We start from the raw sequence: 25,959 nt of genomic DNA, 5'->3' as shown, positions 1-25,959 counted from the left end.
CCAAGCGCCCACGCTACCAGAACACAGCCCTTTTGCGAATGAAGCGGATGTTTATTCTTTGGCAATAATAAATGTTTCGCCAAACAAACAAAAAAGTATAAAATCACATTAACAGTAGCTTTCAAATCTTAATATATTAAGAGCTGCGTTGCCCAGTCTACCTTGAGAACAAAAATTGTGTCAAGTGACATATATTCAACAACTAATTAAAAGAATAACTTAATAACTTAAATAAAAGAAAAAAAAACACCATGCAAAATTACCCTTCCAAACAATGACGACAGATACTAAAATACTTTAAAGAAATTAAAATGCGAAAGATGGATTTTAAAAGCGTAACCATGAAAACACGAAATAAAATAAGTTTAAGAAATCAGATGCAAAATAAGGAAATAAACAATGGATTCAAAAAGCGTAACCATGGAAACGCGAAAATAAAATGGTTGATAACCCGAATCAAAATGACATATTTCGAAATTGATTTAAAAACGCTTGTAACTTTTTTCCTTTGAAGATAGAAGCTAATTTTTTCGACCATGGGTCAAGAGAGATCTGGAGTAAAAAATGCCGCTTTTTCCAATGCTGTCAAAAAGAAAACTATGGAACAATTCTTTCACTTTTTATTGACAGATTAAATGAAGAAAGTAGTGCCTAAATTTCAGATAAGTCTAAAAAAGTTCGAGCTAAAAACGCAAATTACTCTAGACATAATTAAGTTAGAGCATTGAAATAAATTGTTTAGAACGCAGAAAATTCTATCCTTTTTAACGATATATATTAATATGTGCAAGTAATTTTTCACCCCTTTAATAGCCAATAATAGGCAATTTCCGTGAAATTTGGGCCTAAATTTAAATAAAAAGAACTATTTATCGGATTTTTTCGAATTATAGCCTATGTTACTCTGTAAGAAAGCACCTTTCATATAGTGAAAGAATTTTTCAAATAGGTGCAGTAGTTCCGGTGATTACCTCGAACATATAAACAAGCAAAAATCCACCCTCTCTCTTTATAATACTAGTAAAGATAATGATGAAAAAATAAACACAGGAAACGAAAAATTTACGAAGGCTAGCAAACAATTTATTATACAAATGACCTATTTTATGTACAAATATATTAATGAGGTTTATTCACAAATGAGATGAATAATAATTTGTTTCAGAAAAAAAAGTTCTTGCACAACGCATTCAAGACATTTTTTAACAGATGAAGAAGAAATTTAGTACCTCCTAATATTTTTTACAGGTCTAGTCCTAACAGGAATTTGAATGATTTATACATTTGTTGCTGCTTTACATCCCCCCCCCACACAATATGTACATGTTTGCAGGCACATGTCACACAGAAAAATAAAACAATGTAAAACGAAAACTGAACAAAGATTTCAAGATTTAAAAGGTCTTATCCTCTTTAACACATCATACACAATTTGTACTTAAAAAAAAAAACAAACTTATATAACATTTTGACACTTTAAGTAAAATACATATTTAAGTTGGTCACCATAACATAAACTTAAGAACAAAGCTCTGCAATATCACACTATTCTTTTTGTTTAGATTTGTGACTTTTTTTCTTTTTATGCTTTTTGTGTTTCTTATGCTTTCTGTGCTTCGACTTTTTATGCTTTTGTTTGTGTTCTGGATCAGAATTTTTACTTTTAGAACCTTTTTGTTCATCTGACTCTGAAGAATCACTTTCACTCTGAGCAGAAGAGCTACCACTACTTACAATGTTCGACTTTTCTTTCACAACTGACTCTGGAATGTTTGATAATTTTTCAATTTTGGAACGTTTCTTCTCAACTCCAGGAGAAGTACTTCTTCTTTTACGTCTTTCTTTTGCTTCAGAACCTCTTTCGTCCACATCACTATATTCATCGTAATCAGGTTCAAATTTTAAATCATCATGAAAATCTCTTTTCGGAGGCTTGATACGATCCGATAAAGAGTCATGTTTATCAGGTGCTCTAATAGGAGAATGCTTTCTGCGTTGAGGTACGTTACCTTGAAGATTTTGACCTTTTTCCCTGGACCGACTTTCATGTATGTCAACATGCTGCTTTTCACTAGGTTTTCTTTTGTATGATGAATGGCTTTCAGATGACTCTAAGCTTCTTGATCGAGATTTTCTATAACTGACAATCTTATGTACTCTTTCAAACGATCGATATCCATCTCTTTCATTAGGTCTCTTACTTTTGGGCTGCGAAGCATGATCAGTGATTACTTTTCTTCGATCAGATCTACTCACATCGCGAGCATTGTAATCGCCACTTCTTGGATGACGATCATATTCCATACTCCTGTACTTACGATCATCCTTAGGGTTTAAGTTTTCATCTCGTCGGGTGTCCCACTCGGTTTTCCTACTAACTTCTCTTCCTTCACGAGAAGATGTTCTTTTGAACGACATTGGCTCTCTCAGTGGGCTATATCTTCTTTCACGTCTATCACTACTATGATCTCTGAATTCCCTACTCCTATCTTCAATCTTACTAGCATGCAAAGTTATTGTCCGGTGCAAATGTTGCTCATCATGCTGCCTACTACTTGCATTTGATCTGTCAGATTTTAAATGTCTAGATTGGTGTTTAACACTAACACTTTTTAAAATATCTTCTTTTTTAGAACGAACAGATCGCCTATCTTTGGAAGTTAATATAGTCACTTGTAAGTTTGGAGAAGTTAACTTTTCTGAATTTACGACACTTTTAAGCTCTGGGACTTCTTTATGCTTTGGAATGCCTGCTTCAGGACTTGATGTGATGCTTGACCCCCTTGATTCATTTTTCTCTTTGGTCTCTATTCTCGGTTTGAAAGGTTTTGATAACAAAGCTAATTCAGCTCTATGAATAATATCAGAAGAAATAGAGCCTTTATCATCCTTTGGAACAACAACAGCACTCCTTCTTTGTGGCTTAGCAACAAAGTCATCATCGATTTCTTCTCTTTCCCATTTTGACAAAGCAGGTACATCAACATGTAAAACATTTTCATCTTCAACACTCTCTACGACCTCTTCCTCACTAATGACAGCTTCTTCAGTTTTTTCAACCTCAGCTGCAGAACTATTGACAGATAGATTATTATCAACATTTTCAGTTGAGTCAGCTTCAGGTACAGCATCTGAACCAAAAATTCCAGCTTCGCTTTCTATTTCTTCAGCAAAAAGATTAAGGGTATCAGCTGACTGCTCTTGGGTTTCTTTCTTAACAGTTGTATCATCAACTTTTTCAATTTCATTTTCTAATTTAACATTGTCTGATTCTGTTTTGCTTTCTATTTCCTTAGCAGCATCACCATCTTCTTTAACTTCTATAACAGGCTTTAGCTTAATTTTTTTCTTCTTGACTTTAACTTTGGCTGGCACCTCAGAATCTGTGCTAGTTAGGCCTTCTAATTTTTCTTTTTTATTTGACTTTTTCTTTTTAGGAATTTGTTCATTGCCAGCTTTATGTTTCTTATGCTTATGCTTCTTTTCTTTTGATTTTTCTGGATTTTTTGACACTTTTAACGAATCAGATGAAGGTTTGCTTTCAATGACTTTATCTGACACAACTTCAACTTTTATCAAGTTCCTTGAAGGTTCGGTAGGTTTTTCAGCTCCAATAACTACAGGTATTTTGTTTTCAGATTTCTCTACTTTTTTAACTTCTTTATTTTTATGATGATGGTGATGTTTTTTATGCTTCACAACTTTTTCGTCTTTCTTTTTTACCTGAGACTCTTCAGTACTTTCTTTGACATGAACAACTCTTACAACACTTTCTGCTATTTTTGGCAACTCTTTGATCTCTTTCCGTTGCTGATCTCTATCTTCTCTAAAACGAGGACGATACTGTCTTGATCTATCCCCAACCCAACCAGGAATTCTATGAGGAATTTCTTCTTCTGTTTGTCTTTGTTGTCTTTCATAGTCTTGCCTTTTATCATATCTTATTATTCTTTGCTCTCGCTGATCTCTCTCAAATCTTTGGGGATATTTTGGTTGATACATATCATACATTGGATAAGAATCATTATATGGCAATGGGTACTTAGGTCCACGTTCCATACCATAGTGATTAGCTGGCCTAGTATGAACAGATGGTGCAGGTATGTGTAATGGATGTACATGGTGAGGAGGGAATGCTGAAGGTCGTATAACAGGAAGAGGCAAAACGGGAGGTGGTCCATATTGTGATTGATATGATGACCCATACTGTGGTGGTCCATATCCATGCTTATTTGCATACGATGATATTCCTTTGTGAGATGCTGATCTATAATCTTTAGGAGAAAATGAACGTGATCGTGTTCTTCCTCTAGGAGACCGTATTCGATCTCTAGAAGTATTCCTTCTGCGCAGTCTAGATTCAGCTCGTGATCTTGAACGAGATCGCGAAGATTCTGTTCTTGTACGGGAACGTGATCTAGAATAAGATCGAGGTTTAGACCAAGACCTAGATCTTGAGTGAGAATATGAACGGGAGCGGGATCGGCTCGAGAATGGGGTTCGAGAACGTGACCGTGATGTCCTAGTTGTACTTCGAGATGCAGATCGAGACCACGATTTAGATGAATAGGAACGTGATCTTGAAGAAGAACGAGATCTTTCATGAATTGTGCTCCTACTTCTGCTGCGGGAACCTCTATCCCTCGAGTATTCTCGATCCCTTTTCTCAAGTTCTCTTTGAAAAGCTTCTATTTTATCATCAATACTCCTAAAAAGAAACATAAAATGAGTTTAATATCATACATACGAATACATATCCCACATCACAGGTGTACTCCTATATACAAAAACATTTGGGGGAGGGGTTGGTAGCTGAGAGGTAGTATGTGACTATGTGCATATGAAGAAAACTGCACATCTAAACCGTTTATGTGAAAATAAATGTTAAACCTAATTCACTAAATTAAACACTATGCACTAAAAATTGGGAAGCTCCAATTTCTAACATATTTTGCTTCTTGAACAATCAGTACAAATGCATAACGTGGGTTTTGAAGGTGAATAATGACAGGTGGCAATGTGTTATGAGCCCCACAATGGTTTCTTTCATCAACTGATTTCATTATATTACAGAATAAACTACTAATTATTTTTGAAAATTTTTGAAATTGCCTATTTTGAGAAATTTAAATTTTATTTCAAATAAATTTTACTTAGACCTTCATATCATAGTGAAAAATCTTTGAAAATAATATTGAAGGGCTTATATTTCAGCACAAATTAGAATATATTCCAGGTGTTTTGACTTTCAAAACTGGCAGGCATATTTAAGGAAAAAAAAAAGAAGTTAATGCACTGTCTGTCATGTCCCTAACAAAATCTATCAAAACATAAAAAGGAGAGGTCAAATTATTGTATTGATTTAACATGGAACGAACCACTTATGTAAAGAATAAATACCTTTGTGCTGAAAAATTAAAAAGTCAGTAATCCAACGTTATTAAGCACAAAACTTGCAAATGATTGCAGACACGTGTTTCGGTGTTACAAGGAACACCTTTTTCAATGCAAAGAAGTGTGAGCTTTCGGATGAAAAGTCATCCGAGAAAAGCAACACGGTGGAACGGGAGATAGTATAAATATCAAAAAATAGAAATTAAACAAAACAAAAAAGATAAAATGATACATGGAGACAAAATTTATTATATAATTTCATCAGGAAAAAAACCGTTAAGTAATAAATTTTAAAAGAAAACCCATAAACAATGCAAAAAGTCCAAAAATGAAACCACTCTGAATAAATTTGCAATAAATTTACCAGCGGGAAAAACTATGTATGGAAGCAATGTATCAAATGGAGAAATGCAGAAAAAACAGAGTGAAGGATAAACATATTGGAATTAGTTAATCACAAAACGAAATAAGAAAGCAAAAAATGAAAAAATAAAAGTAAGAAATGTACGACGTTTACATAAAAATAATAGAAAATCTAAACCAATTTTAACAAAGGAGTCCACACAGAGGAAAAATAGGGAATTGCAGTAAGATCGTTAACTAAATTAGAACGGTTCCTCAGGATGTGGAAAGATTCCCAAAAACCAAGATGCAACGAATTGGGGCATTTTTGGATAATTTGATAAGAGTTAAAATCAAAAGAGTGATTTAATTCCCAACAGTGTTGAGCAATACTGGATTTATTCAGCTGTTGTTTTCTCACATAGCTTTGATGTTCTTTTAACCGAAATTTCAAAGAACGGCGGGTCTGTCCGATGTATCCGAGTCCGCAATTGCAAACAATTTTATAGATCCCACAGCAATTAAGAGGGTAAAATTGCTGTTTTAACTCTTATCAAATTATCCAAAAATGCCCCAATTCGTTGGATCTTGATTTTTGGGAATCTTTCCACATCCTGAGGAACCGTTCTAATTTAGTTAATGATCTTACTGCAATTCCCTATTTTTCCTCTGTGTGGACTCCTTTGTTAAAATTGGTTTAGATTTTCTATTATTTTTATGTAAACGTCGTACATTTCTTACTTTTATTTTTTCATTTTTTGCTTTCTTATTTCGTTTTGTGATTAACTAATTCCAATATGTTTATCCTTCACTCTGTTTTTTCTGCATTTCTCCATTTGATACATTGCTTCCATACATAGTTTTTCCCGCTGGTAAATTTATTGCAAATTTATTCAGAGTGGTTTCATTTTTGGACTTTTTGCATTGTTTATGGGTTTTCTTTTAAAATTTATTACTTAACGGTTTTTTTCCTGATGGAATTATATAATAAATTCTGTCTCCATGTGTCATTTTATCTTTTTTGTTTTGTTTAATTTCTATTTTTTGATATTTATACTATCTCCCGTTCCACCGTGTTGCTTTTCTCGGATGACTTTTCATCCAAAAGCTCACACTTCTTTGCATTGAAAAAGGTGTTCCTTGTAACACCGAAACACGTGTCTGCAATCATTTGCAAGTTTTGTGCTTAATAACGTTGGATTACTGACTTTTTAATGAACCACTAATGTATTTTAAAGTTGAAAATTAATTTGTTATAAAAATGCAATAGTACATAAACTTAACTTTTTATAATGTACTAGCATTCCCGTACCCGGCATCGCTCTGGTAATGGAATTAGCAGGGTTTAACAGTGCTTGGTGCACCTAGTTTCGAAAATCCCCTATAATAATTACTTATAACCTATAATTTTTTCTAATTTTGGAGGATCCCGGGGTCCCTGGACTCCTTATATATATGCCCTTGTCCTTAACCGATCTTTAACTTTTATTAACGATCCTTTTAAAGTATTGATTATCTTTGCAAACACAGGCTATCCACATTTTATTGATATACCTATGTTTAAGCAAGAACTTCTTTGTATACAACATTTTTAGTTTTTTTTTTTGGTGCTAAAATTATTAAGCTGCTTGATGAACTGACTTTGTAGCAAGCTACATAAAATTGGCCGTGTAAAAAAAAAAGGTCTTCTCTTGATGTCTGTCCTTGTGACTTATTAATGGTTATTGCAAAGCAAACTTTAACAGGAAACTGCACTCTTCTAAATTCGAAAGGATAGTCCGCCTGTGATGATGTTCTTAAAAACTTCGTTTCTAGCTTTGAAAAAATGAAAGCAATAGACAGAAACATTATAATTTTACTTGAGAAAAGCCTCGAAGAATCACGTGAGAAACAAAAACAATATCAAATTTATAGTTCGCTATCGACCAAAAGTTGAGATGAAGTACTGAATAATGATTTGAATGGAGGAAAGCCTTCGAAAATAAGGGATTTGAATTTCAATGACAGGTTTTTAATTTCGCAGAAATTAAGGGGTTTTAGTTAATTTCTCCCGAACTAATTGAGATTTCGAAAAATCCTTTCTTAGTGGTTACTTTCGTAATCATGCGGACATGTCTGCCAAATTTCAACTCTGAAGCTTCAGCGGTTTCGGCTGTGCGTTGATATATATATATATATATGTTATCTCAGGACATTGATTTTTATATATTAAGATTATCTGTTCATTAGTTGAAATGTTATGCATAACTTTTTAGCTAAGGTACTAATGAGTTAACTTAATTCCGAACTAATTTCCAAAATACATACGTACAAGATTTAATTGACAAAATGTAAAAATGATCTGGTTAATCGAATAGTGCGGGCCAGACATAAGTTCTAGTTCTGCAGCAGCAGACCAAAGACAGGTTGAAATTGAGAGTGAGTCTGCCGTTGCCAGGATAATCAACGCTGTTATATAATTCTTGAGATTCACAAGCATTGCCATATGCAGGCTGCACATTTGCATGTTCCATGCTGGCGCAAACGTTTGTACTTTCTGAAAATAAATGCAAAAAGTAGCTTTTATGTAACTTACCTTCCATCTTCTTTCTTAACATCTTTGAGAGGATCATCTTTTTTATAAGTATGATTATGACTAGGGAATGTAACAGCAGGATCACTTGCAACAGGAGGCAACAAAGGACCAACACCTGGGGGAGGAGGTTGAGCAGCTATCTGACACGTTTCAATTGGAGAGGCACCTACATTGATATTTTAATTATTATATGTCTTTTAAATAAATATTGAATAAAGATTTCATTTTTTTAAAAAAGACAGCTAAGAATCTTAGGAAAATTTTATAGTTTCTGTAGGCACCAAGAATAATTTAGAAAATTAAATTGATTGTAAATATAACGAACATTAAAATCTATCACAATTATTTTTATGCTAGGTTATGCATTGAAGTAGACTTGTGACAGGTAACTCTTTTTGCTAACTTATTGTTAACCTTTTTTTTATTGAACTACTATTTTTAAAATTCATGTCACCATTCAGATTTTTTTCTAATCCCAAGAGCATTATATTAGAACTAAACAATATAGCATTACAGTGGCATTAAAAAAAACCACATAATTAAGAGAAATCTCAACTATATAAATGAAAGACAAACCATAAAAAAACAAACAAAATAAATGGCATGAACAAAGGTACATAAAATAAACTTTCATTTTAGCAGTTTTATTTGAAAATAATAGCAATAATTTTCGCAATGTATGTGCAAAGAAATTAATAACATGAAACCTACAAAATTCTTAATTCTGATATCAGTTGGTTTAAAGCTATGCATTTTTGAGAAAGTAAACTGTAGTTTGAATTTTGAAACATATGCCAATAATAAAACTTCATATAATTTTCACAAATCATAATCATACGAAATCTTTAAATGTTTTTCCGAAGCAAAATTCCTTATTCAAGATGACAAATAAACCTGTTAAGTTTCTAGGTTATTGGTGAAAAGCAAATGCAGAAAATTTCTATTTGGCAAAGAAGTTTTTTTCAGCTCCTGCAAGCAGTGTATAAGGGAAGCAGGAAATATCTTATATCTTTAAACGAGCAATTCTTGTGGGTAGGTATATATATTTATATTTCGTGTCTCGAAAACGGCTCTAACGATTTGGATGAAATTTTGGATTTAATTGTAGTTTTTCATTCTAAGTTCATCTACATCAGCATTTTTTTTTTTTTTTGTAAAAATGCAATTTTTTACAAAAAAGTTTTTTAATATAAAGTCTAATTGAGTTCAGCCCTGAAAAAAAAATTCTGAATCGACACATAAGGCAGATGATTTGCAACCATAAGAATGAAAATTTGTCCCTTCTCGCTTTAAAATTTTAAACTTGCTTAGGGTTGCCAAGTTTGGCTGATATTAGCCACTTTGGTTAATTTCAATCACACTTGGCTAAAAATAAATTCAAAAGCATTATGTAACTCGATGTAAAGCCTTTTTTTTGAGCAAAACTATTGCTTGACCATCTTATTTTATTTATTTATCTTCTTTTTAACATTTCAAATAACTTTATATGTTTTTTAAATCACACATCTAAATTTTATTTCGAAAAAACAAATGTCTTGAGACTGTTTATAGTTTGTTAAGAGTGTTGTTGTTATAATTTGTTGGTGTGGTTTGTGGATCATCAGTTTTAATGGATAGTATGCTGCATGTAGCATTTTCTGACGTAAAGTGACCAACTAGACTAAAAGTACTTATTCCAAGTGGAAACCTCGATTGGAATAAAATCGTGAATCGCAACATAGTATGGAAGGAAGTATTGGGTTAAAACCGATTTCACTATAATAAAATTGGCTCCAAGTTCAAAACCTTTTAATTAATGGCAGGAAAATTGTATAGTGGAAACAAAAAGGTAACAGATAGTTTAAAGCAAAATGCTGATTTAATTGCATTTAGAATCTTTGTTTGGTATTTTAGTGTTATAAGATGGTAGCAGCGCATTTTCAATCCCAGCAATTTTTTCATATTTATTGTAAAAAATGTTTGGTTTAGAAACTACTTTTTTAGCAATACCACGCATTAAATAACAATGGGAAACCAGCTCAGAGCTTCCCTATGTGGATGACTGTGGGGCAGAGGAAGCCAATATTCAGTAGTAGACTTCTTATAGCTGAAATGATTATAATGCTGATGAAGTGATTACATGTACATCTCTTGTTTTTCAGAAGCATATCCAACGACTGGCGATAACTTTAATATTTCGTTAACGTGATGTTTTTCAAGTATATTTGAAAGGATCGAACCTTCGAAAAACACGAGTTGACAAAAAAAAAACCTTTTAAAGCCGAGCGAGGCTCGGTCATCCAGGTATACAAGACTATAAATGGAACAGAATTCTACCAGAAAATTGCATGGTCTACCTCAAAAATAAAAGTTATGTCCAGTCATGAATGTTCAACAATATGGCCCATATAAATGAAAAGAAAAAAAATTGGATCATTGAAAATTGGACCATAAGTCCCTAAAAATTTTCATTCAAACAAGGAAACTTCGTAAATAAAGTAAACACTCCCCTAAAAAATCTTGTCAGATTGTGTCCGGCGCTGCATGAGTTATCTTGATTGTTGCATCAATATTTGCCAAGAAAAAGAACTGAGGGTCTGTAAGCTATAAGGAATTTTTTTTCTTTTGAATAAATAAGTAAAAGGCTAACAGTGTCATTAGAATGAAGGCAGCTCCCAAGAAAGCATCAATAGTTCTCAAAACTCCTCCATGAGAAAAAGAAAAACATTCCCTACACCAATAGGATGAAGACAAACATTTGAAAATCTATGTTAGAATAAGGGGTCAAATAACGCAACAGTCACTATAAAAGAATCTATCTCAATATGGGAAAGAGTTCCAAAAACTCCATTCATATTGCGAAAAAAATTTCAAAATAACATCTGCATTCTCTCTTCCCAATAAGAATTAGAATACTAGTTTCACAAAAATTATCTTTTGAATACTTCAATATTCTCAAAAAGTTCCTGTTAAAATAATGAATTCAGTCCCTCAAAATACACATCAGCATCAACCATTCTGAATTAAAGTTAATGCTAAATCTAAAAGTCCTGATTAGATTAAAGTTAATAGTACTACTCAAAGACTTGATTATACATTCTTTCAGCATGGCAGTAAAAAAAAGATTGCAAAAAATAATCGAAAATAATTGTTTAAAAGTCCAGAATACAGTGGCTACTAGAGGTGGGCAATGTCGTTCTTTTTACCTGACTGCGCGTGCGCGACGCAAAGGAGGGTAATGTGCTTATCAGTCTATGTATGTATGTCCGTTTCTATGTGGCATTCTACAGGCTAAATTCCTTGGCCAATTTTGGTAATTCTTCCGTCCATCGATTTGTCTAAAACTTGGGAGTGTCACTAAACACATGACAGTAATCAAAATTCTCCATATCAACAACCAGTTGCCATTTTGTTAGTTCGGGATTGGGTCGCACGCAGTCGCTGTGTCGCTCACTACCTGCGTGCGACACAGTGAGGCAAATGCAGGTAGCTTTCACTGCTTGAAGTTTTTGTTTACTAGCTTCTAATAATTGGGGCCTCAGTGGTGGAGTGGTCTAAGCGATTGCTTTTCACACTTGAGGTGGTGGGTTGGACTTCCAACCTCGCTCCGGATATACTTTCCCCTCATTTGTTTTTGTCGTGATTCAGGAGACTGAGTTTCGCTGCGTGTACTTTCGCAACAGCCTTTTTCAGTTTTGCGAGAAAGATTTGTCTGACGATGTTTGCTAGCTTGCGTCATAATGAGTTATACAGGCTGTTTATATAGCTGTGCTGTGGTTGACTTAGTTCTCTCACTTTTGCTAAAGGTCAAGCACATGTAGCTTTCAGCCGAGTTAAGTCCCTAGAGGGACTAATTATCTGTAGTTTAAACCACCGCAAGTTACTTATTAAACCTCACGATACAAACTCTCTCAATGAAATGACAAGATTGCGAGTCTTATAATCATAATGACTAAGTCGAAAATTAACTAAAAAGTGTAAAACAAAAATAATTATTAAATAAAAACAAAAAACCCGACTGCGTAAAAACCAAAAAAACTAAAAAGATAAATGTATAAACCCAGTAGTTTAGAATGCTATTAAGTACTACTGAATAACTGCACCATTGATATAGTTTTATATTCGTACACAGATAAGACATATCATAAATTCAAAAACAGAATAGAAGGATCAACGGGCCCATTCCTTTTTGAATCAAGGAACCCCGTAAAATTTGAATGGGCCCCGACTGTTGATCCTTCTATTCTGTTTTTGAATTTATGATATGTCTTATCTGTGTACGAATATAAAACTATATCAATGGTGCAGTTATTCAGTAGTACTTAATAGCATTCTAAAGTACTGGGCTTATACATTTTTCTTTTTAGTTTTTTTGGTTTTTACGCAGTCGGGTTTTTTGTTTTTATTTAATAATTATTTTTTTAATGATCCGATCATCAGAGGATCTTTCATTCTTTTGATCCGTTCATTTAGCTTGTTCATTTGAACACTACGTTCCTTTAAAAAAGTTGCAGGTGATCTCTTTGCACGACGTACTTACATACATTAGGAATGTTTCTTTAGGTCAGTAATACTCTTTGCAGGAAAAATAACTAAAATATTCTAAAAGTAAGAAAATAAGCCCATGAAAAATGAATAAAAAAACTCTGTCCAGGTGTAGATGTACAAAGCAGTTATATTTCATTTTGTAAGATATTTCTCAGGTGCCGAATGGTAAGATATGTTTTCCATTCCAAAAACTGCAGGTTCCATTTGAACATGTCAAAAATTTAAGCTATTGCATTTTTCCAGCTACAGCACAGTATATATAATTATAGTACAGTTGTGGTCAGAATTAATTATAAGTACACACAAAAAATTGCACAGTAAAAAATATTTCTAAAATAATTCACTGAAATTTATACACAAAATGCATTTTTATACTGGAAATCCTTGTGTAATGTTTATAGTGGTTGATAAAAAATATATCGTTTTTGAAACTGGAGAAAATTAAAAGAACAACTAGAGTTTTGCCCTGACTAGCAATCAATAATATGCCCCTTTTATTTCAGTCACTTTTATCAGTCTTGATGTCATGGAAGTTAAAGAACGTTCTTGGAAATTTTTATCCTGGCTTCTTTCGGTGGTGAAAATGAGTTCTTGCTTGTTTCGATATTGAATACCTTTTTTTCATACTTCAGGTGCCAGAATACCTCACTAAGTTTCCATTAAACTTAGGTCGAGCTTTTTGTCTAGCCCCTAAGCACAAAGGAATCATTTTGAGGTTGGAGAAATGTGTAACTAGGTATTATCTTGAAGGAACAAATTAATTAAACTCGTAAAGGTGTATTTTGTTTGGAAAAATATTGCGGAGTGTATCAACATTACTCTCAGAATTCATTCTTCCCTGCACAAAAAGTATATTGGTACGGCTTCCGTCAGTTTCAAAACTTCCTCAGACCATTACTGAGCGGCCTCCAAATGTACGTTTTGAGATTTGTATTTTCATTCAGAGATTACCAGAAGTACCAAAAACCATTTAGTCCGTTTCAATTAAACCTTTTCTCATCAAGAAAGATTACATTGTTCCATTTTTTTTTTAAATCCATAACAACGCATTCTTGACACGCTGAACCTTTGGTCTCTTATAAACTTTTTAAAGAGTCGGTCGTGGTCTCTTATAAAACTTTTTAAAGAGTCGGCCGTGACATTAGTGTCTCATCATGAAACATTTTCTCGTTTTAAAAACATGCTGAACAGTTTGAGAACTGCATCATAACTTAAATTACCATCCAATATCTCATGATGTTTGTTTTTTGGAGCAAGCTTGTCTTATTATCATGTGTTTCACACGCACAGAAGCAGAAGATTTCCTAGCTGCCCGTCTTTGTGGTCCTTATTTGCCGAGATTTTTGAGAAAACCCTTTATGACCAATCTCTGTCTACTCAGATTTGTTATTTGGCGTACAGTAAGGAGTGAAGTTTTTCAAGCAATGAGTAGCCAAACAAATTACAGAAAACATTACTAATGGATACATTGAAAAAATTGCAAATGAACTGCAACGATGGAAGAAAAATGATGAATAAAGCAGAAAGTAAAAAGGTTCGAATGAATATATTGTAGTGCTCTGAGAAAAGAGAAATTTGATATTGATCGAGAGTTAAATTTGAAGATGAATGTGCAATTAAAAAAATAAAATAAAAATGCTATTTTGTCAAAAGTGTATCAATACAATGTTCCAAACTGCTCACTGTTCAAAAGAACGATCATTCATTTTTTATGTGAACGAACAGATTCGTTCATTATAAAGATTCGTTCTTTTTGACCAGTTCGTTCATGAACAACACATCCTTAGTGGCTAACTACTAAAACAGTCACAGTAAGGTGGTTAAAAGGCTCGACCATCGCACCCAGCCGTGCAGGGACCCCCACTACGCCGACTCCCTGGACGGTGGAACCTAAGGCTTACAGCTAAGTGGTGGGGTGCGTGCAGAGAAAAGTAAGGTTAAAAGGGGCCAATAGCCACTGACTAAAAATTCGAACTTTCAGGTTGTGTAAAGAGAGCAATTCAAATAGATAAAAAAAAGGTGAAGTGAGGATACCCTAGGGACAAAATCAATATCATGAAGAAAGGTTGTAGGTACTAACAATATAACAGGTAGAACTAGTGAAATTTAGAATTTTCAAGAGGACTTCTAATGTTTACATTAAAAAATGATTTTAAGGAATATTTTTTGGTTTTTTAAAAATGAACTTATTTAAATTATGATAAAAATAGAATTGATCTAAATGTTGACAGCCTGTTTTTTTTTTTAAATGACATTTCTTAAGATTTTAAACTATAAATAATTTAAATACACTTATGCAATACTGCAAGAAATAAATGAAGTTTACCTGGAGGAGGGGGTTGTGGTGCAAACACCTGAGGTACAGGAACCATAGGCTGATGTGCAGGTAAATTTGGAGGTATAGCATAAATTGCAGGAGGGATACTTGGAGGTATATGCACTGGAATGGCTGGAGGAGTGCGATATCTTTCTGGTCTCCTATGGGAGGGCTCTTCTACATGTAAGTGACTATTATACGGATCCTCAGAATGCTCCAGCTCATTCACTGGATATTCATGGCTGTTTGAATAAAATTAAGTTAAAACCTTACAGAAGTAAATGAGCAGATAGAACCATAAATGTGTGCAACTAACTTTCATGTAATGCAATCATTGTAACACAAGCAAAAATTACAAACAAATTGTTTTCTTTTTTCCCTTGACTTATAATTTTAAGAGATGATTATTTTCTGCACAACCAAACATTATAACAATCTAGATTTTAGCTAATTAACTTTGAACAGGATTCACAAATGGTAAGAGCCTCTTTATTTTTTGCTTAAAAAAAAAAGACTTTTGTTCACATGATGTTATGCAGGTAGATCAAATAGAATTCGTAAGAGACTCCCTGTAACACTGTCCCCATAAAATGCTCCAATGTGGCTGGTGCATTGCAGAGGCAAAAGGGCAAGGCCCAACTATGACGTTTGAGGACAATGGGCACAAACACCATGTGCCCTCCCCTCGCCCATCAAGATGATATATGTTAACAGAATCACATCAACTTTAGTGAGGTTGTACATTAAAATACACACTATATTTTTTATATAAGTAGAAGTGGTACAGGGTGATAAGAATTAACTTCAGGGTTTCGACAGGAACCGTGAAAAAAAATTTCCTCGACTTACATTACCAATGATAATGGTTTTCTTTCTTTGCTCAACCTGAAAACCATTATCTATTAAATAAAGTGCAGTGTTTAAAACGTTTTAAGTTGTTAATTAAAATATATTTTGAAAAGATGCTCTCTTTTTTTAGTAAAAATAGTACATTAAATTATCTACAGAGAAATATTATAGGGAATCTAAAATAAATACTTTACTACCAGTAACTAGTTAACATAAGAATTCTGAGAAATTATTAAAACCACTCTTAATGACATATCTAATTATGACAAAACTAAAATTTATATAAATAATTTTGAACTGAATTTTCAAGCAGTATAATTGTTGTTGCAAGAACAACAAGTAATATTGTAAATATAGAAGTAATGCATGTTAGTTACAAGGTTTCAATATGTTAAAGAATTTGATATCTTTTAACAACCAGTCATATTGAGCTGTTCCCCGATTAGGCCAGTGCCTATACCTTTGAAAATGGTAAAACGTTAAAATTAGAACAGGATAAAATCCATCAGAAAAGTAAGAAAATATAATAAAATTAATAGGAAAAATAATTTACAGGCGATCTGGGTTCGGGAAGGCGGTGGGGGGTTAAAGCGGGAAAACGGTTTATCACGATTTCCGGCAAAACTATGAGTCCTATCAAAAAAGTAAACAACAAAGTTGTTGGTAATAAAAAGATCTACAACTTTTGCATTTGCTCTTTTTTTACAAAACCGTTTGTTAGAATCTCTACTTTCTGGTATAATAAAAAATATATACAATAGTATGGGAAAATTTCGCAGAAAACAAAACACACGAAAAATTTCAAATTTGAATAGAAGAAAAAATAATCATTACGTAAAATTTTAAGCTATTTATTAAAATTTACGCTTTAATTACTCAAAAAATGTAAGTTTCCTTCATAAATTGCTAAATTTAAAAATTGAAAATCCATGGAACATAGAGATTGCAAAAATCAGGCGAAATAGTTAACGAAAGTCGACATACAAGCAGTATGTCGCGTAGTAATGCGCTTTTACTACAATTAAATCAGGCACATTTCTCAAACAAATTATAATGTTTTTATCAAAATCATTCTGTGTGTTTTGTTTTTGAATATACTGTAATTTGTTTTGTGTTATCTCTTGTATTGTTTTTTTGAACTGATCGTATTTTTTCTTTTAAAATATAAAAAAAAAAAAAAAAAACATGAGATCGGAAATTAAATATGAGAGCGTTTTTATTTATTTTTCTTCCTTTGATTTTCTCTGTCTTGAAGTACGTAGCTATTGCAGTCTTATCATTATATCAGACTTGCCAACTTTTGAAAACTGGCATAGTAAAACTTTTCGCGAAGCATTTAATAAAACCAAGACAAGTTAATTGATGTGTTATAACATTAAATGATGCATGAGTAATACTAATATAAGAATATGATAAAATTTATTTTAATATTACAATATTAAAATAAAGATAATTACTGCAATTTAAACATTAAATTCAATTTCAAATATAAAAAATCTAGTTAAATATAAAAATGAATATTCATATAATTCTTCCAATAGCAATCTTTTAGAAGTATATAATAATAGCTTAAACAGTTTCACATCCTTGAAAGATATTTACTTTTTCAACCTCTCAAAAGTCAAAGTTGGGAGTAAAAATTTTTTTCAAGCTCAAGTCCTATCAATAATGCAGCAAATTTTGAAACACACAGCAATTTACTGTGTTGTGCTAACTTTTATAAAACAAATGCTGATAATAGATATTAAAAATAAAATTCAATAAAAATTTTTAAATATCCTCAAATTAAAAAAAAAAAAAATTAAAAACGATTTACAAGGTGTACTACTATTTACATTTTACAAGATAAAAAGATACATTGATACTAAAAAAAATATTTTAAAACTCAGAAACTTCAGCATGTGAAGAAAATGCAGCTGAACTAAAGCAGCAGCAGTGGCTTTTAATTCATTAAAACACTCTCCTCCGCTGCTTCTACCCAGGGACGTAACTAGAGGGGGGCAGATGAGGCTCGTGCTCCGGGCGCCAGATTTTAGGGGCGCTAAACTGACTTAATAAATGCTTAAATTTAATTTTTGAAAAACGGACAAGTTATTAGAAGCCACCCCCCCTCCCCCCCCAAAAAAAGAAAAGAAACACGCTGTACAGGCGCTGGTAGAAAGTTTGCCTGGTTTAATGTGGATAAAGAGTGGGAAGGATAGACAGAGAGAGAGAATAGGAGGGCGCAGTAAATAGCATGAATGTGTTTTCTCAGAGTGACCAATACTTGTTATATCTTATCTAAGAACTTTCCTCTGGGAGGAGGAACATGGGAGCTAAGCTGAGGGAAGTACACACCAATACAAAACAGCGGAAATGCTCAAATGTCCTTTTTCTACAATTAAACGTCATAAAGCTGTCAACATGATGTCTTCCTCTCGAGGGTGGGACCGTGTCTTTGATGTTCCAGTTTCGCCGCTTCGTGGCTAAAGGAGGGGGGAAACGGCCGTCTCTGACGTCATCCTGGAAGCACTGACTTGTGTATTTCCATAGCTCAATACTGGATTGCATCTTCAATTTTAATTTTTCTGCTCGCACTGTTTATCGCACCGGCTCCCCTTGCCCGTGCCCTGGGCATGGCATTTCCAAGAAACAGGAGAATTTTTCATACTTCATTTAAAATATTTTTCAAAAATTATCCCAGTGGTTTGAAATAAATTCTTTAATTCTTAGTATTCCTTCCTATATTGTTTTCACTTTTTCGTTCGGTGAGGGGGGGGGGGTGTAGTTTATAATGAATTTAAAACACAGAAGCAAAAATAAAATAACTAATGACGAAAATTAAGAGCAGCTGCAACATAGGTTTTGGTATAATTGGGGAAAAAAAGAGGTCAGACAGTGATAGGGGCAGACGGGCCCGCCGGCCGATGCGCCCTCAGTGCACCTTCGTTATTTTCTTTTTTGCACCCTCAAATTTGTGCGACTTCGTTTTTTTTCCATTCATTCTTTTTTTTTTTTTTTGCACCCCTTCAATCCTGAGCCTCTTCCTTTTCTTTTTTTTTTCTTGCTTCCTCAAACCTAAGCTCAGTTTTTCTTTCATTCCTTGAACCTGTGTACCTTCGGTTTATTTATTTTATTTTACTTAATTTTTTACGGACTAAAACCTGTGCGCTTTAGGGGTCCCCCCACCCCTTAAACCTGTGGGCTTTCGAGGTTTTTTTTTTCTTTTTTTTTGAAACCTTTGGGAGTCAAGGTTGGTCCTATCTTGGGGAATCCTGTCCGCCCCTGAATAGTTATGGATTTCAGAGTGGTTTTTTTAAAATTACCTATGAATTCGAAATATTATGCACTTTTTTGTTATTTCATAATCAATGATGTTTATTGAATGAAATTAGTTAAGAATGTAAATTAATTGGAGATTAATAAAAAATATGCATATATTTGATGACTTGTGCATCTTTACATTTTAATTCGTATTAATTCGTATTGCTTCATAATTATTTCCGTTTTATAGTTGTGTACCTGAGTGGTTATTCTTTATTTTTTTTCGAGTTTAAAATCTTCTTATGAAACATACTTACCTGACAGAAGAAGCAAAATATTTAACAAAATTACTTAACATAAGTTCGAAATTTCTTCAATTGAGCATCAAATCGAAAACATGAAAGGGTTGGCGGTGCATCTCTTTGATGTTCAGTTTCGTATAACGCATATTTTTCCATCTAGAGTTGCGCATATATTCTACAAATGCAATTATTTCAGTATATGTATTTATTATAGCTTATTTCATTTATTTGAATCATAAACATCAGTAATTACATAGCTGATCATACTTTGAATGTTCATCAGTGGTATTTATTTGAAAAGTCACAGCCAATAGTTCTTGGAAATATCAGTTTAAAGTAAAGGTTTGATCTTAAAAATATTTCCTAGGATAATATTTTTGGGGGGTTATTAAAGAAACGGTATGTACCAATCAGCTTCTGATATTCCGTACTTATTCCTCAATAGTTATTTTAATATTCTGCAAAAATAATATTTTAATATATGTGTTTATTGTAGTCATTTAAGTACACAGCTATTTACATTTTGAATCAACATAGTAGTTACAAAATCTTTCCATTATACACGAGTAACAGTACTTGGGAAATATCTGCTTGTAATAACAGTAATTGCTTTAAAAATGCTTCATGAGATATTTAATTTCTTTCATAAAAGACGTATAAATGAAGTATTACCATGTGGTAATCAGTTTCTGAGTATTTATTTTCCCCTCTATGTTGTTGTATATATTTTATAAATGTAAATATATAACTATTTTGAACTAATATAGTTGCTATATATTATTAAATTCAATCATTATTCATTGAAAAATTCGTTTTTAATAATTATTCTTTCTCTCTTCTACAATTTTTTGAAGATAAACTTTAAAGTAAATGAATAACAGTAATTTCTCTTCCAAATCAGTAAAAGATTTTTTGTAGTAGTTTACGAATTTAATGACTCAAATAGATTACCATTTTCTTCTAATAAATTTATTTTAAGTTTTAGTCAAACTTGGTTTAGTTTCATAATAATTATCGTTTGAAATCACTCATGATCAAGTTTTGTTCTTCCATTTTATTCGAATTCAAAATAATTCTCGTAAAATATGGGTGAGACACTAGTATCAAAGAAGGTAAATTAAGACACGAAGACTTAATTTTTTTTTTCCAAATTATGCTTTTATGTCCAAAAATAGGAGCGAAGCAATGCCATTTCCTATTGAAATCGTCCTAAAGAGCTCCGCGAGTGCTTCCGGAGCTACGTCACCAATTTCATGAGAACTTGTCTACCCCCTGAGGGAAAATCGTTACTGTTCCCTTGGCCGTAGCTCATGGCTTAGAAATTGGAGTCACTATCTTTGTCCAACGGGACCATTCTCTAAAGAGTCTCTTCTCTAGCTCGTACCACGAACTTTTTTTCTGGGTTTACTCCGTTCTCAGGATATTTTTTACTCATCTTGTATAGTTTTAAATCAATTTTAAGATATGTTGAAAAAACTATTTGAAGCTGAATTCAGAAAGAGAGCGAAAGACCACGAAAAAGAGGCCCCCAACAATCGAGCGAGTAGGTAAGGCATTGTTTACATAATTTGAATGATGTAATACAAATTTGTTGAATATTATAATTTTTCTCATTCTTGGAAAAAAATTTCACACTATAATAATGAAGATTCAATTTAAAGTTCGGGAGGCTGCCAATTTTTCTTTAGAAAATACTAGGGTTATTTTGAGGATAAATTGAACTAAAACGAAAAATTTTCGACAGTTTCAATACATTTTTTCCACCCATACAATGTTTTAAACAGGCTTAAATCAGGGTTCATACTCATTTTTAAAAGTAAAAATTAAGGACTTTTTAAGGACTCTCTCTCAAAAAAAAGGACTTATCGGGAAAATAACTAGATAGCTTTGCGTATACCATTTTAAAGTTTTCCCGGGGGGGGGGGGGGGGGGGGGGGGGCAAAGTATATGATACACATATTATATATATACACATGCACAAGTGCATCAGTTTCCAAAAAGCAGGGAGAGGCCCAATCAACTGGGATGTCCCATTATCAGTGAATAAAATTTTAAAATTTCACATCATAGTGATCCAAGAGGAAAATGGAGAACCCCCCCCCCCCCCAAGAAAAAAAGAGTTCTTAAAATCAAGCAGAAATGAGATGAGATCATGAGTGCCCTTTGAGTCCATGACATTCCAAAATTCAACAAAAAATGGCGAATTAACCAGTTTCAAACATAATACGAAAGTTTTTCCTTATTAATTAGGCTTGAAATGATTGGGTAGTAATTAATATAATAGATAGCACATATTGTTCTTAAAAAATAACATTTAATTCTCAAATTTCAGTCATAAAAAAAGATTAGGAAAATGGGGATAGCTGTAGAAAATTAGTTGCATATTAAAGCATTATCATTTAGCATACATGATTAGAATGAGAGGCAAATTGAAGGAAAATAACTAAAATCTTTTTTCTTCAAGATATTTAAACTAGTGTTTTGTTATTATTGCTTTTGATCTGTTATTGTTACTAAAAATCCTATTTCGAACAAATTTGCTATATTATACTATTTCTCGCAAGTTTGTTTATTTCTATATAAATTTAAATTTTGAAAGAGAGAAAGCAATTTCTAACTCCTGAGTCCTTGAATAAAGCGGTTGATGGAGCCAGAGTTTCAATCTTGGCTGTATCACTCAATAATATAAATATTTTATATATATATATATATATATATATATATATATATATATATATATATATATATATATATATATATATATATATATATAATTGATTATCCTTTTTCCTTGCAATGGAACTCATAGTTTGGTTTAAAAAACTTCATATTATTTCACGATTTAAAAAAAAAAAAACTGAAGTTGCTTTATTTAATCTTTAAATTCCAAAAAATTTTACAGGCTGTAAAGCCTCACCAAAACCTTTAGAGATTCACCATAAATATATTGAAAGCTTTTTCAAATACATAAAAATAGTAACCATGACAAGTTTAAATACAATCAGAGACTGGGAGTTGGACCATATTTTTTCGATAGTCTTTTGCATTTTTTCTAAAATAAATTTAAGAAATAAAAATATTATTGAAATAATGAAAAAAATAAACAGATATAAAGTAGCATATTGTAAAAAAACCTTCCAACATTTAAAAAGATTGAAATATTTGCAGGATGCAAAAAGATTGCAATCTCAAACAAGGCAAGCAATTTTCGGCGAAGCACGTGTTTAACGTGGTCGGCATGTCTCCAAAACATACGTTTTCGGCACATATCGCGGATTATAAAGATTTGAAGGGGTAAAAACGAAAAAAATAAGAAAAAGGGGACCAAACTTGATACAGTGGTTAAAATATTAAGGAAATTTTCAGAAAATTAAGGACTTTTTAAGGGTTTTTTAGGGACCTTAATTTTGCTTGATGAAATTAAGGGTTTCTTAAGGGTTTTTTAAGGAAGTACGAACCCTGTAAATCATCAACGTCAATCAATGTGACAGAAATCCACTATTTTTTACGGCTCTAAAGTTATTGAACTTTTCTTTGATATTTTTGATGCATACTTATAATTACAGTAGAACCTCGTTTATCTTGTCCCCGTTTATCCAGATCTCCGGCTTATCCAGATCAAATTTTTAAGGTTGAAAATTATATTCACTGAAATGATGTAATTCCAAATTATGATAGTCGGAATGAAACTGTCAATGTAAAAAATATTTGCTCTTTATTTTTATTAAAAACACAACTCCTGCATAGGACATCAAATTATAGTCATCTTATAAACAATATGCATATTTGGAGTGTCATTCCTACACCACAGCAGCTGAACTAAAAATGATTAAGTGTTTGCGAGTAACAATCCTATGTAATTTTGTTACAGCGTTTTTTGCTGTTATAAAAGATGTCTGCTTATTTACGAATGTGTTTTACAAGTTACCCGGATTTTTGTTATCCGGATTGCCTTTGGTCCCCGCTAGTTCGGAAAAATGAAGTTGTACTGTAAATGAAAATAACCTGAACGGAAGCGCACTGAAAACATATAACATTTTTAAGATATGTGTTTTTTTTTGTTTTTTTTAAAAAAGTTAACAGAAAAAGTTTTGATCTCAAGCACATTAGGTTTCTGTTTTTCTATTAACTGTTTCTCAGATGTCGCACTTATAAGGCTCATGGTATTATAGGCAGCGGACTCCTTTATCACTGCCCAATTCAAATATGACTTCCAATTGTGAAACGGTTCAAAAACGATACCAAATGGAATGTTATTTATCGATTTGTTCTACTGGTTAAAGAGTACTCCATCATGGTGTACCGAAAATTTACATTACAAGACATGTATAAATTGCAAATGCATTTTGTGTAAAATTCGTCTTTGGCTCATATGACTCAGTGATAAACAAAGGTATGTAAATGGATATTTTCAAGTTTTGAGTAAAACGCGATAGCCTAGGTAGGCTTTCATTGATTTTTTTCTAAATCATGCTATACAGCAGCACGTACAAGGGCTACTAGTACTATCTCTAGCCCGAAGACAGAAGAGGGGGTTCTCCTAACATTTGCACTGGTTATCTCCAAATTTTTAATTTTGCCCTAGTGTTAACATTATGAAGTTTCTCGGGGATTTTTTTTTTAAGTTTTGTATTGGGGGCGCCGAAACGAGGTCTTGCTCCTGTTCGAAAATGACTTAGTTACATCCCTGCTTCTACTCCCCCCCCCCAGTCACACAGTGATATACATCGTATCGACCACAGTGAGAAATCAGTCATCACTCAAATCTTGCAATATACATATTTTGCCACTTTCTTACTAGACTTTTTTTCACAGAAATTCAGCAGTATATGATTCCTTGTCCCTTTGAAAACAAATTTTCTATGATTGCTTTTCCCGAATTCATTTGTACAACAGCATGAAATAAAACAAACACACACAAGTTGAGTCGTGTTTCAGAACTCGTTACGGACCACCTCGTTCTTTGCCCAAGGAATGAAAACAGCCCTAGAGTCAACCAATGAGCTTACAGAAGTAAAGCTGGGAGTGGCTAGTGTTGCCAGATCTTGGTCGAGAGCAAGCGGATTGAAACCAAACAGCTTCTTTCAGCTGGCTAGCTAGGAGGAAAAAACACTAATGGGCGATTTTGACACAATCTGGCAACACCGCAGCCGCATAAATGATCTGAAGAAAAGATGAGGTAAAATGGCCAGTTGAGTTTAGGAGGTAGCTTAGGGCAACGGAATGGTTTATTTGAATATGTTTCAAGCAAATCTGATATAGTTTTTTTCAGAGGGTTTTTTTTTTTTTTTTTTTTTTGAACAAACAATTATGATTTGATTGAAAAACCAGTTTCAAAGCAAACCTTAGCTAAAAACCGTAAAAATCAGAGGTCTATCCGTAAGTCCGTAAAGTTTAAGTGACATCCATAAGTTTTACAGATGATCCGTAAAAGTTGGCAAGTCTGTTATTTTGACTTTGACAAGTTTGATTATTTAAAGCTGATGTTAAATTCGCAATTTTTTTTGTGATCATTGTCTACACTTCTCTTCATGGTGATATCAGAACATTAGTCAATCAGTGATATTTGCTATTCTATATGTGAGGATAATGTTTTACTTGAATGGTCTATAGAACATTGTAGCTTTCAGGAAATATTTCGTACAGAAGAGGGAAATGGTATGGGCCTCACAACCTGCTAATTATTTCATAGCAGCTGCTAAGATCATTCAAACAATGAAAAACTTTACTTAGTAAATACTACGAGTATTTTAGTTTGAATCAATCAGCTAAAAAACAAAAGTATTAATAGTTTCTTTCATAAATAGTATGCTTAACGTAACATAACCTAAAAAAAATTTAATACAGAAAAATGGTCGTTTTTAAGTCAAAACTTTCTTTCCTACTATTCTTTTTAATATACCTGAATGTTGAATATGCGAAGCTGTTCAAAATAACAATACAAGAGATAATACAATACAAATTACACAGATGATTTCAATAAAAACACTATAGCTCGTTTGAGAAATGCACCTGTTTTAGTTGCAGCAAAAGCGCATTATCATACTGCTTGTATGTTGACATTTTATCACTATTTTCGCATGTTTTTTGCAATTTCTATGTTCCACGAATTTTCAACTTTTTAATTTAGCAATTTAACGTGGAAACTTACATTTTTTGAGTAAGTAAAGCATAAATTTCCAAAAAAAAATTATGTAATGATTTTTTTTTTCAAATTCGAAATTTTTCGTGTTTTTTCATTTTTTAAATTTTCCCCATACTATTGTACATACATTTTTATACCATCAGAAAGTAGATTTTCCAAAAAAAAAAAAAAAAAAAAAAACGCTCTTAATTTAAAAAAAATCAAGATATTTTGACCTGAGATTTTTCAATTGAAAATTACAATGTTTTTTTAAAATTCAATCAAA

The 25,959-nt window shown here is 32.6% G+C and overlaps 1 protein-coding gene across 1 annotated transcript in view; it reads right to left on the bottom strand.

Moving 5' to 3' along the window:
- Positions 1-1,078: 1,078 nt before the first annotated feature.
- LOC129233438 (E3 ubiquitin-protein ligase RBBP6-like) overlaps positions 1,079-25,959 on the bottom strand; it is a gene marked incomplete at its 5' end in the record, with an annotated part of 37,869 nt that continues 12,988 nt past the window's right edge. Inside the window, 3 exons of the mRNA XM_054867466.1 lie at positions 1,079-4,708; positions 8,312-8,477; positions 15,165-15,397. Of these exons, the coding sequence (XP_054723441.1) occupies positions 1,546-4,708; positions 8,312-8,477; positions 15,165-15,397 (3,562 nt within the window). The remainder of the gene's footprint in view (positions 4,709-8,311; positions 8,478-15,164; positions 15,398-25,959) is intronic.

The sequence above is a fragment of the Uloborus diversus genome, unplaced genomic scaffold, assembly GCF_026930045.1.
Source record: "Uloborus diversus isolate 005 unplaced genomic scaffold, Udiv.v.3.1 scaffold_412, whole genome shotgun sequence".
NCBI classification, from domain to species: domain Eukaryota; kingdom Metazoa; phylum Arthropoda; class Arachnida; order Araneae; family Uloboridae; genus Uloborus; species Uloborus diversus.
The sequence above is the reverse complement of the archived record's forward strand: the minus strand, read 5'-3'. Positions and strand labels throughout refer to the sequence as shown.